This window comes from Ahaetulla prasina, chromosome 1, assembly GCF_028640845.1.
Source record: "Ahaetulla prasina isolate Xishuangbanna chromosome 1, ASM2864084v1, whole genome shotgun sequence".
NCBI classification, from domain to species: Eukaryota; Metazoa; Chordata; class Lepidosauria; order Squamata; family Colubridae; genus Ahaetulla; species Ahaetulla prasina.
Window position 1 is genome coordinate 35,373,174 of NC_080539.1, and position 18,100 is coordinate 35,391,273.

The window sequence follows — 18,100 nt, forward strand, 5'->3', positions numbered from 1 at the left end:
CAAATTCTCTACATTTATAAATGCTCACACAGTGAAATCAATAAGCAGCTGTTACCGTGGCAAAAAAACCCCCACCAGCTTCTAAGAAATGTTTGTAAAATAAATAGACAGTAAATTGCCAAGTAATAAAATGTATTAAATTTCAATTACTTTTTTAAAAAAAATGGATCAATGGCTGAGGCTGCTTGTATATAAGGATGAGTCCATCATTCTGGTCACGGGAAGAGTGTCAAAACAAAGCATCTGCCAAAATCTGGATTCCTTCAGTTGTTTTCATTAACACTATCATCTTCAAACACCAAGCCTGCTGAAAATTATAGGCCAACTGATCTGGAGGACACCAAGTTGGGGATCTCAAGTGGCAAATTTGCAAATAAGGGTATGGATGGGCAGATGGATTTATTTAATGCCAAATCATAACATTGCATCTTTATAAATAATTAATGGTAATTGAATATTAATGGATAGTTGAATAACAAGCTTTGGTTAAAACAAATGGCTTAGTGAAATTTCTGTTGTTGAATTCAATACTCCCATGAATTTTTTTCATTATTCATCCAATAGCTAATTCCAGAAACATAAGAGTCGATGGTATTTTAACTTTTTCATCTACTTGTATTGGGTTGGCATTGCCTTTTGACACAGGGATTATTTGAATATGGAGCAGAGCAAGCCAGTTTTTGCATTTCCTTAGCATACTTACAGTACAACGTCCTAATTTATTCCTTGAATTTTCCCTTCATCAAAGTGTCATCAGAACATTTGTGGTGATTGCTATTTTTCCCAGTAATTTTAACTGTAATTTCCACTCTTCTAGTCTAATGTTTTTCATTATATATTCCACTTGTAAGTTAAATAAATGAAGTGGTATCAATCAATCTTTCACCACAGAAAAATCTAGGCAGTTGCTAGGAGTCTAAAGTGACCTGATGGCACATAATCTTAGCCTAATGTTGAACCACTTAATTGCTCCAGATTCCACTCTGCGACTTCTTGCTGCCCATTATACAAATTCTTCAGTAGACAGACGAGGTGGCTCCATACATCCACATTTTGAAGTCTTTCCACAAAGAAAAACGATACAGGAGGGAAAAAAAACCTTTTGTGGCATAACCTTGTTTATTTGACTTTCCATTTGATGTTTGCAATATGAACTCTGGGGTCCTGCCTCTACTGAAGGCTCTTTCTATATCTGGAAATTCTTGTTCCGCGTACTATTCCACGTTCCACGTACAATCTGGACTGCAAAAACCTTGAGATTTATCTTACCGCCTTGAGTAATCACCGCTATTACTACAACAGCAGTAACCAAACCGGATTCCTAGGACAACATCCCTTGAGCGCGTCCTTGCGCAAAGAAAAACAGCGTCCGGTTCCTTTAAGAAACCCGGCGACTTCGAAATCAATCCTGCCATTTTTTTCAGGCCGCCTTTGGCCGAGCACTGACCAACCAAGAGAAAGCGACGGATCGTCACACCAGCCCAAAATGGTGTCATTGGCTGCCGTCTTCCTGGTGCGAGGACCGCGCGGCTACCGAGCTTCCTATCAACCTACCGAGTCGGGGGCGCTGCCAGCTGATTGGTTGCTGCTAGGGGACTAACGCAAGCAGAGACGCAACATACCGTGGGTCGGAAGATGCCTTTGGGTTGAAGCGTCCCCATGGCCGGAAAAGTGGAATAGAATTGCAGGTGGTGTGGAGCGGAGGGAGGTGGGAATTACCTTTCTTCTGGAACGCCCTAAGAAAATCAAGAGCAGCCAAATGAAGAGAGAGGGAAAAATTGAGGGAGGACGGTGACGTCGGAAATTAGAAGTGGGGGCGAGGGGTAGGAATTATTGGAAAAGCAAAGGCTGAGTTAGAAAAAAAAGGGGGAAGGAGAAGGAATCTTCTGCTCTTGAAAGTCTTTCTTCAACAGCAACCCTATCCCTGCCTTGCCAGGTCAACGCAGAAAGTCAATGGAGCTGCTAAAGAGATGGCTGGGTTACCCAGAGGAGATCTATAATCTGGTGAAGTTTAAAATGGGTGGATACAAGACAGTGATGCCCAAGATGGACCAAGTGAGTGGGGCTTCTTACTACATATTTTATTCATTTGGTTATTATTATTATTTTTTATTTGTTTTTTGCTGAAGCACAAGATCAAGGTTTTCTTTTTTTAATGGATAAAGCAGCTGGAGAAAAGAAAAAATAATGCAGAATGATAATGGTTGGATGAGAAGGGAAACAGAGTCCGTCCCCTCATGCAACCATTGCTTTATAATATATCTCTTATTAAAATATATGTTATTAAAATAATCCCATAGCAGGGTCATTACTCTTCATAAATATTAGATAATACTGGGGGAAATGAGATAATGAAAATGCTTTCTGTGTATGAATACACTGACTTGGAATATTATCTTAGATGTGTTTAGAGGATACATTCTTTTATAAATGATTTCTCTAAAACAGAATCACTGAAATATAAACACATCATTACCTGCAACAAGGTACATACAATGTCATCTGTTTATACTTTTATAAATAAGGAAATAAAATGTGTGAAAATTTTGCCATAAAATATTGATAGCATTCATTATTTATTAGGTGATTAGCTTTTAGTACTCTTGAATTGTTATCAAAAGTTCATTCGCTTGTCAATGTCTTTCAAAACATTTTATAGGAAACAAATATTAGACAACAACTTTGTTTATCCTTGTGGGGTGTGTGTGGGTGTATCTGCTTCCATTAAGAATTACATGAAGCTTGGTTCCTAATGTAATTTTTAGTTTTGCTTTAAAAAAGTAGCTAAAGGAAAGCAAGAATAAAAGTCATAGAATTAAATGGGGATCTAATTCTTCTTGTTCAATTCATTCATGCCTTTGATTAAAACACTGGGGGTTAAGCACCCAATGATGATATTCAGAAGAAGAAATAAATGTAGTTTTTAAAATGAAAGTTGATTAAATCTCTGTAGCGATGATTGCTGCTATTTTGGTCTGTGTTTCTCTAGTTAGATGAAGGAAATGACACATTACAGAAAATTAGAGGATGGATGTTTACTAAATTTTCCTCCCTAGATGATTGAGGAAACCAAAACAATAATAGAAATTTTAGATTTGCAAATCAATGTTAGCATACATTATAGCTTTTGTGGATTACAATTTATGCCATTTATCATTTTTAGTAATGAAACGCCTTTAGTAATGAATCCACCTCAAAGACCACCAGACACCATAGTTCAACCCTGAGCTACAAATATTATCTTCTGCCACAGTATTGTAGGAAACTTAGTGGTTTTGTTTGTTTTCAGATTCAGCAACTTTACTGCTGCTAGGAAAAAGTGGCCAAGGAAGTAGGAAGATAACAGAACGTTCACTGTAGGGCCATGTTCCCACAGTGCACTTCTTACTAGTTTTTCTGAGTTACTTAATCTACAATTTGCTGATCACAGCAAAGCTAATGAAGGTTTGCTTCATTAACTATGCTTAATGTGTTGTAGAAATGCATTTACTTGGCTTCGTTAAGCATGTTACGGCAACCCCTTGAGTCAGCACTACTTGGATAAGGGGATCCAGTGGGTGTTTGGGTGCTAGCATAAAATCATAGAGTGCATGAGTTGGGAGCAATAGGCCTTTTAGTACAACTCTTGTTTAGTATAGGGATCTACTGAGCTATCCCATTAGGTGACTATCCAAACCCAATTTGAAAATTTCCATCAAAGGAGAGGAGAGACTATCACTGCTTCAGGTAGACCATTCCATGACTTAACGGTTAGGTGTTCTGAAAATTCCTCCCAAAGTCACTTGTAATATACTTTAATTTCAACGCATTGCCATTTATTCTGTTGTTAGTTTCAACAGAAAACAGCTCATTCCCTTGCACATGGCAGCCTTTTCAACAATTACTTGCACGCCCTAGTTTTCACTTTTGCAAGCAATTCTTCAAAGATGATACTTCTGTTACAGGCTTGCTGATCAATCCTTTACCGTTTTGGATGGCACGGTTCATAAACACTATTAAGATAGCTTTGTTTCAAATCATGGCTGGAAAGGCCATCAATGGCTAGCTTCACCCCGCCCACACACACACACCCCGAGTATTGTGAACAAAGCATATGATGGTTTAGCATGATATGGAATTCCAGAATTCATCATAAGGGCTGGCATTGTGGTTTGCCATGATTTATGATTTAAAAAAAAAACCTTGCTAGTTGGATTTATTCAATAAAAAAAAAAGCACTGCGGTATTAAATAAGCCTGTATGTGATGCGTACTCGGCAGGAGGTAAGGTTGGTTTCCCCGACGCTGAGGCTCTTTGAATTTAGCGGGATTTTGATTTGCCCCGAAAGAAGGGTTGGACAAAAACGCGCTTCGAGCCTCCCCTCACGATGTGCTGATAACAGCATTTGCTCCTGCGGCCTGGAAGGCGGCCCCGCTCCATGCAGATCCGTGCCAGGCGCTTCCCCCTTCGCCCTGCCTAGTGGGCGGGGCCTGTGCGCTAGAAGAAAACAACATTCCGAATCTGAAAGTGGGGGTGTGTGGGTGTGCGCGCGCGGTGGGCGTGTCTCGCTTCGGGGCGCCCCGGAACCACTTCGATGCTCCGTAGCCCCCAGGCTCGAGGGGCCCTGCGAGGGGCGTAGGGTGGGGGGGGCGGCCCGCTAGCCGTGCGCCTCTCCGGCCTTGTATGCCTTTTCCATGGCCAGCTGCAGCTCCAAAGCCGCCACGTCCCTTTTCAAGCGCACCTTGGCCTTTTCTCCACCGCGTGCAGGTAGCGGCGGCGGCGGGTCGTGTTCCTGCCTGACTGGCCGGTTGCGGACCTGCGGCGGCACCTCTCGTCTCCCGCAACGCTCGCGGCCTCGCTTTCTGATCGCTCAGGCTGCCCCTCCGCCTCTGCTCCTTTTGCAGGACTCGCTCAGCGACAGCCTCCGGGTGTGTTACAAGTACTTGAACCAAACGAGCCGGAGCTTCGCCGCCGTCATCCAAGCGCTGGACGGGGAATTGCGGTGAGTTTGTGTGTGTGTGATTCTTATTTCCTTGTTGGGAAAAGGGAACAACGGAGTGACTTTGGGAAGTAATGATTTGTACCAACATTGTTTTTGCTGACTGGTGTTGGCTTAGCTTCAACCGGAGGCGCTAGAGCAGGGGTCTCCAACCTCGGTAACTTTAAGCCTGGAGGACTTCAACTCCCAGAATGCCCCAGGCAGCTTTGCTGGCTGGGGAATTCTGGGAGTTGAAGTCCGCCAGGCTTAAAGTTGCCGAGGTTGGAGACCCCTGCGCTAGAGCTCTTACCTAGATTAGAAATCAGAAACATAAGTTATATGCATATCCACTCTGGCTGCAGTTATTATCCGTTGACTTTAAGCTTTCCCACTACCATAGGCTGTAAAATAAATTAATTTATTAACTCTTAATCCTACACATAAGAAGAAAAGCCTTTTAGAATTTTGGGGCATCCCCTGATTTGCTAGCTGAAGTCAACAGTTAATTGGATCAGAGCCAAATCCTAGCAGGTTGTTTCCTTTGTTTTCTTTCATACCTAGTACTTTGACTTGGAAGAAGATATGCTTACTATTAATCCTTTGTGGGTGCCTGGAAAAATCAGATTCGGCTATCACAAACTGTTCTGTTGCTTCAGGTTAAATGCTCAATGTATGGCTTTAAACATAATGCAGTTGTTTTGAATTGCATCAGACTTAAGTGGGAATTGATGCTGTTCATTCTGTACAAGTATGTTGTACTTTTTTTCTGCTAACAAATGAGACATGGAGTTTTATGCTGATTAAAGTTGAAGAGGACAAATTATTTTTCTCTTTCCTCTGGCATCACAAACAATTCATTTCCTTTTCTCTGTAGCCATGCAGTGTGCATTTTCTATTTGGTTCTCCGAGCTCTGGATACTGTAGAAGATGACATGACTATCAGTCTTGAAGCTAAGGTCCCAATGTTACACAATTTTCACTCCTACTTATATCAGCCAGACTGGAAATTTATGGACAGCAGAGAGAAGGATAGACAAGTGCTGGAAGACTTTCCAACGGTGAGTGGTGCCTCTCATGCATTTATGCAGTTAAAATATCCCTGTTCTAAGGCTCTTTTCTCCCTGACTTTAGTAAAATCAGATATATTGGCATCTGTTTGGAAGTGTGAAAGTTCCCTGTCCTAGAACTTTAGAGGTGCCCTTTCAGAAAAATTGAAATCAGAACTGTCCACTACATAGTTGCCTTTATATGTACATTTGCATTACATGTTACTCTACTAGATGTGTGAGGAACTGATGCAGACCCTTCATATACAAGTTGCAAATTACAAGTGCTTCTTTTTCCTTTCAAGCCAAATTTTGGTAGAAAACAACAAAATGCATTGGACCTTTGGATAGGCACAATATAAATTAAACTTAAGGTTTTTCCCAAAGTATGTCTGCATATTTCTGTGTCATTAGTATGATGCCTGAAAAATCGTTTTAAAAATCTGCGAAAGAATTATCCATAAGAATTTACAAGAGATAAATATTTCATCACAGGATTTAGGTGGATATTTCTACCATTGGTGTAGTAGGGCTATCGGTTTAAAAGTAAATAGGATAAATTTATGAAGAATTGGGCTAGCACTGGTTTTAGTCTAATGCAGGGTTGTCAAACTTGCGTTGTCACGGCATCGTCACATGACGTATTATGCCTTTTCCCCCTTCACTAAACTGGGCATTTATTTATTTATTTATTTATTTATTTGATTTCTATACCGCCCTTCTCCCGAAGGACTCAGGGCGGTGTACAGGCAAGAATAAAACAAACGGTACAATATACAAATTTAAAATGCAGTTAAAAAACTTATTTTAAAAATTGGCCTGAGAAGTAAAATATATAATAAGCTAAAAAAACCCATTTAAAATTAATTTCTAAGAATTTAAAAATTTGTTAAAATCAATTTAAGCCAGCCCCGCGCGAATAAAAAGATGTGTCTTCAGTTCGCGACGGAATGTCCGAAGGTCAGGTATTTGGCGTAAACCCGGGGGAAGTTCGTTCCAGAGGGTGGGAGCCCCCACAGAGAAGGACCTTCCCCTGGGGGCCGCCAGCCGACATTGCTTGGCGGACGGCACCCTGAGAAGTCCCTCTCTGTGAGAGCGTACGGGTCGATGGGAGGCATGTGGTAACAGCAGGCGGTCCCGTAAGTACCCAGGCCCTAAGCCATGGAGCGCTTTAAAGGTAGTAACCAACACCTTAAAGTGCACTCGAAAGGCCACAGGTAGCCAGTGCAGTCTGCGCAGGAGCGGTGTTATATGGGAGCTACGCGGAGCTCCTTCTATCACCCGCGCAGCTGCATTCTGGACCAACTGAAGCCTCCGAGTGCACTTCAAGGGGAACCCCATGTAGAGAGCATTACAATAATCCAAGCGAGAGGTAACGAGCGCATGAGTGACCGTGCACAAGGCATCCCGATCAAGGAAGGGGCGCAACTGCCGAACCAGGTGAACCTGGTGGAAGGCGCCCCTGGAGACGGCCGTCAAATGATCTTCAAACGACAGCCGTTCATCCAGGAGGACACCTAAGTTGTGCACCCTATCCTTTGGGGCCAATAACTCGCCTCCAACAGTCAGCCGCGGCTGCAGCTGACTGAATCGGGGTGCCGGCATCCACAGCCACTCCGTCTTGGAGGGATTAAGCTTGAGCCTGTTTCTCCCCATCCAGACCCGTACGGCTTCCACACACCGGGACAGCACTTCAACAGCTTCATTGGGGTGGCCTGGGGTGGAGAAGTACAGCTGGGTGTCATCAGCGTACAGCTGGTATCTCACCCCAAAGCCACTGATGATCTCACCCAATGGCTTCATATAGATGTTGAACAGAAGGGGCGAGAGAATCGACCCCTGCGGCACCCCACAAGTGAGGTCCCTCGCGGTTGACCTCTGCCCCCTGTCAACACCGTCTGCGACCGGTCAGAGAGATAGGAGGAGAACCACCGATACACAGTGCCTCCCACTCCCAATCCCCCCAACCGGCGCAGCAGGATACCATGGTCGATGGTATCAAAAGCCGCTGAGAGATCTAATAGGACCAGGGCAGAGGAATAGCCCCTGTCCCTGGCCCTCCAGAGATCATCCACCAATGCGACCAAAGCTGTCTCCGTGCTGTACCCGGGTCGGAAGCCGGACTGGAACGGGTCTAGATAGACGGCTTCATCCAGGTATTGGGGTAGCTGTCGCGCCACAGCACTCTCTACAACCTTCGCAACAAAGCGAAGGTTGGAGACTGGACGATAATTACCCAAAATAGCTGGGTCCAGGGAGGGCTTCTTGAGGAGGGGTCTCACCACCGCCTCTTTCAAGGCGGCAGGGAAAACCCCTTCCAACAAAGAAGCGTTGATAATCTCCTGGAGCCAGCCTCGTGTCACCTCCTGAGTGGCCAGTACCAGCCAGGAAGGACACGGGTCCAGTAAACGTAGTGGCGTGAAGTCTCCCCAACAACCTGTCCACGTCCTCGGGAGCCACAGGGTCAAACTCATCCCAAATGGACTCAACAAGACGTGTCTCCTCTCCCTCGCTTGGATCATCCCAATTTCGGTCCAGACCATCCCGGAGCTGAGCGATTTTATCGTATAGATAACCACTAAACTCCTCAGCATGTCCCTGCAACGGTTCATTCCGCACCTCCTGATGAAGGAGGGAGCGGGTCACCCGAAACAGGGCGGCCGGGCGGTTATTTGCCGACGCAATGAGGGTGGAGGCATATGAGCGCCTCGCCTCCCTCATTGCCACTAGGTAGGTCCTAGAATAGGACCTAACTAGTGTCCGATCAGCTTCGAACGGCTGGACCTCCAGGTGCTCTCTAGACGCCTTCTCCGGCGTTTCATCTCCTCAGCCCCTCGGAGAACCAAGGCCAAACGAGATCTGCGCCGGGTCAGAGGTCGCAAAGGCACGACACGGTCCAGTAAACATGTAGTGGCGTGAAGTCTCCCCAACAACCTGTCCACGCCCTCGGAGCCACAGGGTCAAACTCATCCCAAATGGACTCAACAAGACGTGTCTCCTCTCCCTCGCTTGGATCATCCCAATTTCGGTCCAGACCATCCCGGAGCTGAGCGATTTTATCGTATAGATAACCACTAAACTCCTCAGCATGTCCCTGCAACGGTTCATTCCGCACCTCCTGATGAAGGAGGGAGCGGGTCACCCGAAACAGGGCGGCCGGGCGGTTATCTGCCGACGCAATGAGGGTGGAGGCATATGAGCGCCTCGCCTCCCTCATTGCCACTAGGTAGGTCCTAGAATAGGACCTAACTAGTGTCCGATCAGCTTCGGAACGGCTGGACCTCCAGGTGCTCTCTAGACGTCTTCTCCGGCGTTTCATCTCCCTCAGCCCCTCGGAGAACCAAGGGGCCAAACGAGATCTGCGCCGGGTCAGAGGTCGCAAAGGCACGACACGGTCCAAGGCCCCAGCCGCGGCCCGCTCCCAGGCCGCAACTAGTTCCTCAGTCGTGCCGTGGGCCAGATCCTCAGGGAATGGCCCAAGCTCCGTCCGGAACCTCTCAGGGTCCATCAGGCGCCTGGGACGGAACCACCGTATAGGTTCCATCTCCCTGCGATGGTGGATGGCGGTTCGGAAGTCTAGTCGAAGGAGAAAATGATCGGACCATGACATCGGTTCTGTTACTAAATCATCTAATTCCAGATCATTTAATCACTGACCAGAGATATAAATCAGGTCCAGTGTGCCTCCCCCCATGTGCGTGGGGCCATCATTTACCCGAATCAGGTCCAAGGCCGTCATGGAAGCCTGGAACTCCCGAGCTGCAGTCGATAGCAAGCCAGCCGATGGCAAGTTGAAATCCCCCATGACTATAAGTCTGGGGGTCTCAACCGCCACAGCCAGCGCACTACCATAAGTTTGACACTCCTGCTCTAATGGTTATTGCCAGCCTCAGAATCCCAGGTAAATGCTAAATAACAACTGTTAGAAGGCAACAGTTGAAGTACATGTTTAAACTTAGGAACTTCCTGAATATTTGTGGCTGGTCACTGAATAGGATTTTAGCCAATTACTTGGGTGCTAGGATGCTGCCAATTACTTCCTTTCATTGCACACTGCCAAAAACATGCTCTGTAATGTAATCTGTGTAAATTAAACTCTGACACTGATTTAATTTCCAAAACAAGTATTCTTTTTAAATAATTTGAGCCTTTTCTAGGCATTGCGCTCAAGAGGAAAGGAAGCAGCAACGATTAAGGAATAGCTTTCAAGTAGTTATGTATCCTTGCTAATGAAGTTTGCAGAATTAATTATATAAGTAAGAAAAATCATTTTGCCATTATTTCTTTCGAAGTAGTATGATCTGCTTTAAATTTGAGTGCATTGATTTTGGTCCTTCTGGATAGAAATACTATACCTTGCCCAAGTATCTTTTTTCTAAGGATATTTCCTTATTGCTCAGAGAAAATATAAGTGACATTTGATTTTTGTTAATTCAAGATTAAAGAACTGCTGAAATATTTTATTATTTTTAACTTTACATGTGTGGAATCTAAAATGAGCTAGCATTTTTGAGCTCCTTATCAATTCAGAAGGTTTTTCAGGGGTGGGGGGTGGGCAGGAAGAGACACATGTATCTTTTTTTTTTTGATCCCATTTCTTTTCTTGCCTTTAGATATCCTTGGAATTCCGGAATTTGGCAAAAGTCTATCAAGATGTGATTGCTGACATTTGTCACAAGATGGGTCTTGGTATGGCAGAGTTTTTGGAAAAGAAAGTGAATTCTAACAAAGAGTGGGACAAGGTGAGTGAGTTGGGAGAGGGAGTATGAATTCTTCTAGCAGACATGTATGTTAACTATAACCATTAAGCTTACAATACAGAGACCGTCAAAGTCTTTTATTCAGTGAGGCTTTTAATGTATAATGCCCATGAGCATGGGAACAGAATATTTAAGAAAAAACAATAAAAGTGAATAGCTTCTATAGGACAAGGGAAAAGTGGTACTCAGACTGATGTTGGGGGATGTTTCTTTAGATAAAGGAGATGATCCCTGCAGGTTAGGTGTCTTGGAACTGGAGTTGGTCTTCGATATGGATTTAGTTCACTCATTACCATAAGGTTGGCATAAAGAACTTTCATCACCCAAGATCTGTTGCAGACTTTGAATGACATATGACCTCATCCTCTTAAAACGAACAGCCCTAAAAATTATATTGGCAAGGTTCTTGGGTTTTAAAGGCTGAACCTTTGGCTCTTAAATTCACTCCAAAACAACACCATTTGTAATGGTGGCTATACAAATGTTCCTAGCAGTTATAAACAAATTGAAATTGTAAAGTTTGGCAGCTGCAGCTTTTATGGATTGAACTAGATTTTTAGAAACATCTTAATAAAGCTCTGAATGTTCCAATCTACAGTATTGCCACTATGCTGCTGGCCTGGTGGGAATTGGCCTCTCCCGGCTCTTCTCTGCCTCAGAATTAGAAGATCCTGTTATTGGCCACGACGTAGAACTGGCCAACTCCATGGGACTCTTCCTGCAGAAAACCAACATCATTAGGGACTATCTGGAGGACCAACTTGAGGGCAGAGAATTCTGGCCCAAAGAGGTAAAAGAAAAAAGTATAATAATTGTGAGAAAGATGTCTTTAACTCAGCGGTATGAATTTGTACAGCATGCAAAAGCTGCTAGGTTCCATCCTGATTTATGCTGTTTAATTGATATAGAATATGTGGGCAACTTTTTCTGCCCAGGGATCCTATGCAGTGATAGCTTGTGGATTTGAGGCTGCATATATCTACACATAAAGTGGTCTCATTCACATCTAAGATGGTCCCATTGTCCCTAAGATTGGTGGAGTAAGACTGAATTCTGTCTCTTACAATCAGAGTTAATGCTTCCCTATTGCTACTTGCAGCAGGGGAAAATGTCCTCTTGTCTCTCTTTATGACTATTGTTACTGCTGTTTTTTTTAATTAAATTATGGCTGCTAATAGGCTTGTGTACTATAGTCCTTGGGATGGGCATACTGACTGCTGCTTTGATAGTCTGATCGATCGTAGAACCTTCTCTAACAGTCAGAGGGTCAGAGAAATCTTTTTCAGAAGTTGTTCTAGCAGCCACTTTGTGAAAACTCAGTGATTGATCGTAGTAGTTTCCTAATACCTCGCAGAATGGCTACTAAGATGGTCTTTGACTTATGACTATTTGTTTAGTGACTGATTAAATTACAGTGGTGCTGAAGGAAGAGAATTATGGCATCTGCCCAAAGATTGCAACATCCCCGAGGTCACTTTATAAAAATTTGGGCATTTGGCAACACCCTTATGACTAAGGGTGCTGTAATTCTAGCCCCCCCCCCCCCCCACACACACACGCACACCTATTTCTCCCCCTCATCTCAGCCATTTGCTTAGCTGCCTTGGTCCTGGAGTCTTCACCTTCTTAGTGGTTGCTTCTCCCTGTCTGCTGTGGCTGGAAGTCCCCTCCCCACTCCCCAGCACACTTGGGTTCAATCAATGAGAGGGATAACTAGAAAGCTAGTTAACAAGATTTCCCACATGTAGAGGGGTGGGGAGAAGGCCAGGTTGCATGTTTCCATGCAATAGTGGACCTTGCGGCCAGTCAAGGCCTTCTGGTTCATGGCAAATTTCTATGCACCAGCCAAATTTCTATGAGCCTCCCAGAGCCTCTTGAAACCTCTGAGGTACCCCCATGCAATCACTTAATGACCATAACAGGAAGAGCTGAGATTGCAGTTGCTGAGCCACGTGGTCACTTGGACATCTTGCTTAACAGCTGCTTTGTGATCAAGATTCCGATCCCAATTGTGGTCAGAAGTTGAGGACTATATATTTTAAAGAATCAAAGTAGAGAAGAAAAATAATGAGCAGTCTGGCATATGGAAACAAGCGGGGAGAAATATGAATTGGCATTCTTATTTTAAAATATAAAGAAAGGACTGCTTACTGATTGTTCAGTTACCGTGGGAAGATAACAACTTGAAACAGTGTTTCTGAGTCTCAGCAATTTTAAGATGTGTAGATTTCAACTTCCAGAATTCCCCAGACAGCTGAAGTGTTGAAATCCACACATTTCAAAGTTGAAGAAATTGTGAAATATTGACTTAGAGTAGCGGTCCCCAACCTTTCAGGCTCTGTGAACAGGGGTGGCAGGAGTGGATGGGGAAAGGGGATGATTTGCATGCATACATGCTGCTTGCACAAATGCAGCTTCGTGCACTTGCCTGCCATTTGCATGGCCAGGTTCCCAACGGATCCCTGATTTAGAGCATGCAAGCTTTAGAGGGTAAACAAAAGATTCGGTAACTTTGCTCTTGGATTAAGCATAGCATTTTGAGCTTAATTGAGTGGAATAGCTAGTTAGACATGGCAAGGATGGTTTTGTGTTGCTATGATCTAATCTTGTGCTTTACATAATGGTGGGACATTGTTGGAAATATTCATTGCTAGTTGGAGGCATAGATGGTTTGCTGAAACAGCCTTCAGGACAAGACATGTTGGCTAAGAGTAATCCCTGCAAAACTAATGTGTGAAAACTAGCAAATCTCTGCTGCTCAGTAATTTTGAAATTCTGCAAAAGTGGCCTTAACAACCTTGACCTCTTGGTGTTCCTAGGTTTGGAGCAAGTATGTGAAGAAGCTGTCAGATCTGGCTAAACCAGAGAACATTGACAAAGCCGTCCAGTGTTTGAATGAGCTCATTACCAACGCCTTACATCATGTTCCTGATGTCTTGACATATTTGTCCCGCTTGAAGAATCAAAGTGTGTTCAATTTCTGTGCTATTCCACAGGTAAATTGAGTTGTCTTTTTACTTTTGTGTACTAATTACATTTACATCCTGCCAAACCCTGGCAGTTTGCAATTAACAAAGCAACCATACTTCAAAAACTCAGTTAAAATATTCATAGTAAATAAAATAATAATTAGGAGTAGGAGTAATAGCAAAGTTAATTACTAAATATCTTCTGGAAGAATTCTGTCTTAACCATCTTCTGGATCATCAATAAAAAAGGGGACTGATCTGATTTTCAAATGAGCGAGCCCCAGTCAACAATCCCTCCTAGAATGCCTGATCAAGCCTAACTTGGCGGATCTTAAAAAGCTTTGAACTTTAAACTTAGTTAATATATTTTGGTTGAGAGATTGCTAGAAAGGTTAGGGTTGTAGGCTATCCGGGAAAAAGGCAGTAAATAATCAATTTTACACTGATAAGCATACATGAAGTAGATAATGAACTTGTGATTCATCACTGGATTAGAAGATTAATTAGGCTATTTTAAAATGGATAACATGAGATTCATCATGTGATGGGTACCCATTGTCATAGCGGTATGACAAAAAACCATTGGGTTATTCATTTGTCATACTGAGTCAAAAAAAAAATGAAAAAGGAAGGAAAAAGTAATTGTGTATATGGTTTTATTTTGCACTTGTAGATTATCTTTTCTGCTTTTCACTGTTGCTGGGATTACCCTTGTAAACATAACTAAAACAGTTGCTGTGTATACAAAACCTTTTAGGCCTAAATGTACTTAGGGCATAACGTAACACTTTTGGTTCATGTAACTTGCTAAGAAAGTGGCTAGACTCCTCCAACATGATGAAAAATACTTGGTTTTGCCTTACTTAGGAAGTGATATCAAAACAACCTTAAACACCAAGACTTTTATGGGCTTCTGGTTTGTTACCTTGTAAGAAGGTGCATTCCTCTTGGGGCACTTGATGATGATGTCCATGTAGGCCCTAAGGAACATAGCATTCCTTTCTGTAGGTGGTGGTCTTGAACATCTGTGCTATTTATTATTCATTCAGTGTTCTTTGGCCATGGCTATTGGGTGTATGTATGTATGTATATAGAGAGCCAGTTTGTTGTAATGGTTAAGGCATCAGGCAAGAAACCAGGACCTTAGGCACAAAGCCAGTTGGATGACCTTGGACCAGTCATTTTCTCTCAGCTCTAGGAAGGAGGCAATGGCAAACCACTTCTGAAAAACTTTGCCAAGAAAATTACAGGGACTTGTCCAGGCACTCTCCAACAGTTGAACACAGCTGGACAGAAGGGAAAAAATGCACATTTATATAGCTGTCCTTCTCACAAATGTGAGTTTCTAGACTATTTTATAAAACTCAAAGCCTTTAATCAGCATATTTATCTTCATAAATAAGTCTATTTTTTAAAAAATAGCTCTGTGTTTTTCTTTGGAGCCTGGTTGTGCACAACTATACAAACACCTGCTGCTCTTGATCATAATCCCTTTATCTCCTCTTTCCTGCCCAGGTGATGGCTATAGCTACCTTGGCAGCCTGCTACAACAACCAACAGATCTTCAAAGGTGTGGTGAAGATTCGAAAGGGACAAGCAGTCACATTGATGATGGATGCTACTAACATACACGCTGTCAAAACCATCATGTACCAATATATGGAAGAGGTGAGTTGGAAGAGCCTCAATATTCAGTTCTTGATAAAAATGCCCTTTAGTGGGAAAAAAATTCTTGAGTTAGCATGAATTCCTCTACAGGAATTGGTATGGCAGTCACCAGCATCTTCCTTTTCACCTTCCTTTTCAGAGCATATGCACCAAGACAAATTCCTTGTGTGTCCAATCACACTTGGCCAATAAAATTCTATTCTATTCTTTGAAACTCTGTAAAGTGGGAGAGCAAATTTTGCACATCATGACGTAAAGCTTAAGAGGTTGGATTTGGTCTAGGATGATCTGGCTTTGATATCTAGGAGATGGCTTTGCTTCAAAAACATGTTAAGACTGAATCTAGGGTAGGAGAAGATAACTCAACATGGTTGTAAATGGAAATTTGAGCATTTGTAGTTGCCGTCATTAAGCACATGATTGCAGATTGTTGTAAATGTTGTACCTTGATGAACGTATCTTTTCTTTTATGTACACTGAGAGCATATGCACCAAGACAAATTCCTTGTGTGTCCAATCACACTTGGCCAATAAAATTCTATTCTATTCTATTCAGATCATTAAGGAGTCGTGTAGTCCCCATTATTGTGACCTCCTGCCAGCTTCCTCACTGTCTTTGCTTGTAAGAAGCTGGCAAAGGTTGCAAATGGCAATTATGTGACTGTGGGTACTCTGCCACCAACCTAAGTATGAGGACGGCTTAGAACCACCATTTGTTTAGCCCCATTATATGTTTGAATAGCGCTAACAAGTAGTCATTAAGCAAGGACCATCTGTTGGGCTATTTTATATATTTGTTGCTATGAATTCCTTCAAAAGAAAACGAACTAAAATGTGTAATATTTCAACATGTAGAGCACATGGGATTTGGGAAAAGTCATCGAGCAGAAAGGACTGAACTGGTATAAAGAAGTCCTTTCTCCCATGAATCCCCTCCATGTTATCTGTCCTTTCCTTCCAAATGCGGCTTCTCATATTTTTCACTAGATAATAAGGAGGGGAAGAGACAGAAGAAAGGAATGGAAAAGGGTTGTTGGTTTCTCATGGAAATTGTTTGTAATGAGGAGAGAGGGGAGTGACTGTTTCACGGGCTTGTAATGGAAACATAGCAAAAGCTCTGGCTTGGCAAAAAACAACAGAGTACCACAAACTCACAGAGCCCTGTTGTACAGGCTTGTTTAACAACCATTATTTATCTAGTAGTGCAATTTCCTTTTCTTCTCTTTAACAAAATTACAAATATGCCAAGCTCATCCTGTGGAAACACAAAATGGAGCTCTAATGATGATCTAAAAAGCCCAAATTTAATATTGTATTGCAAATTAAATTGTGAGATGGCATCAACTGGCGGAGAGTCAAACAATCCATAAATGTGTTTTCAGTAGAAAAGCCACATGGAATCGTTTCATCAATCTGTGATGTGTTATTTTAACGACTGTATTTGAGGTCTTGCTGAAATTAATACTTCTTTTAACTTACCAATTAGTTTATTTTATCTGTGATTTCTATTATCTTTCTTTAGCTATGGTATCTTAAAATGATTTCTCTCTGTCTCACTAGATCTATCAGAAGGTCCCAAGCACAGACCCTTCCTCTGCCAAAACTCAACAGATCGTCCACACTGTCCAATCCATGAGCTTACCCAGTGGTACCCTGGTCTCCCGAACCCATTATTCACCTTTCTATTTTTCCTGCATTATGATTTTAGCTGCCTTGAGCTGGCAGTATCTGAACACTGTCTCAAAAGCAGCAGAGGAATATGTGCACACTGGTGAGAACTGAGGGTGGAGCTCTTTTGTGCTACGTTTGGATGGGGAATATTTTGAAATGGGAGAACTTTTTGGAGTCCCAGGAATGTAAGGAACAGGACTGTGAATGTTTCACTGCAAGCTGATTAAACTGGAAGCCTTCAGTTAAAAGCATCTGCTACTGGTTTTGAAGCCTCTAACAGTTTCCCATGGAGACATTTGCTTTTCTTCCCAGCTAAACTAGCTACAGTCAATTTTGTTTGAGTCTTACTTAATATTTTCTTTTCTGCAGTTTGCTCTGCATTTGTTTTTGATGTAGGGTGTTTTTTAACTCTGATGTTTCGAAGTGTTTGTGAATTTTGACAGTAAAAAATGTGGTGATAAAACCACTTCTCTGTCCTCCTGTAATTCAAGCACTATATTTGCTGTTCAAAATTTTTTCCAAAGCCTGTACCATGTCTTACATTGCACTAATTTAGGAATTTGTCCTTACATTAACTATGGAGATGGATACTTACCTTTATTACATGGTTATTTTTTCTTTTCCATAAATGTTATTGTGCCTCTTGGAAAAGGTTTCTATATTATAATATGCAGGGGATTTTGAGAGCCAATTTAGAGGGAAGTTGTATAAATCTGAGATAGGGCAAAATTGTGGCTGTTCTACAGTAAATTTGCCGCTCCTGAAGCAGAGATCAGCACTGAGAATCAGAATATTTTTAACATCATCTGTAACCTTGGAGAAGTTCTAGTTTGTGATAGCATGCAAAGTAAGGTTGTGAGAATTTTGGAAGGTGCAGGCCAAAGAATCCTCCCAGTATCTTCACATAGCAGCTTCCTTTTGCAGATTCTTCCCAGGTACCTACCCAAGCACCTGGCCTGCAATTTTGTTTTGCTGGCTCTCCAGATCTGTTGTCTCCATGAAAATAATAAAGCCCCATCCCAAAGAAGC

General features: G+C 42.6%; 1 protein-coding gene across 2 annotated transcripts; it reads left to right on the forward strand.

Annotated features, from left to right (window-relative positions):
* Positions 1 to 1,544: 1,544 nt before the first annotated feature.
* On the forward strand, positions 1,545 to 17,537 carry FDFT1 (farnesyl-diphosphate farnesyltransferase 1). Of its 2 annotated transcripts, XM_058164837.1 has the most exons (9): positions 1,545 to 1,688; positions 1,937 to 2,055; positions 4,884 to 4,981; positions 5,832 to 6,015; positions 10,617 to 10,745; positions 11,362 to 11,553; positions 13,583 to 13,759; positions 15,248 to 15,400; positions 16,961 to 17,537. In XM_058164837.1, the coding sequence occupies exons 2-9, from the start codon at positions 1,954 to 1,956 to the stop codon at positions 17,180 to 17,182; spliced, it is 1,257 nt and encodes a 418-aa protein (XP_058020820.1). In that variant the 5' UTR covers positions 1,545 to 1,688; positions 1,937 to 1,953; the 3' UTR covers positions 17,183 to 17,537. The 2 variants fall into 2 exon arrangements, with proteins under 2 accessions (XP_058020820.1, XP_058020819.1); XM_058164836.1 differs by lacking the exons at positions 1,545 to 1,688; positions 1,937 to 2,055 and having other exon boundaries at positions 4,506 to 4,981.
* Positions 17,538 to 18,100: the final 563 nt, after the last annotated feature.

Bases quoted from the DNA above. Each gene is read 5' to 3' on its own strand.
- FDFT1 (XM_058164836.1), top strand. From the start codon at position 4,674: ATGGCCAGCTGCAGCTCCAAAGCCGCCACGTCCCTTTTCAAGCGCACC. The intron at 10,746-11,361 runs GTGAGTGAGTTG...TCCAATCTACAG, and splicing joins CTAACAAAGAGTGGGACAAG to TATTGCCACTATGCTGCTGG. The intron at 15,401-16,960 runs GTGAGTTGGAAG...CTGTCTCACTAG, and splicing joins TGTACCAATATATGGAAGAG to ATCTATCAGAAGGTCCCAAG.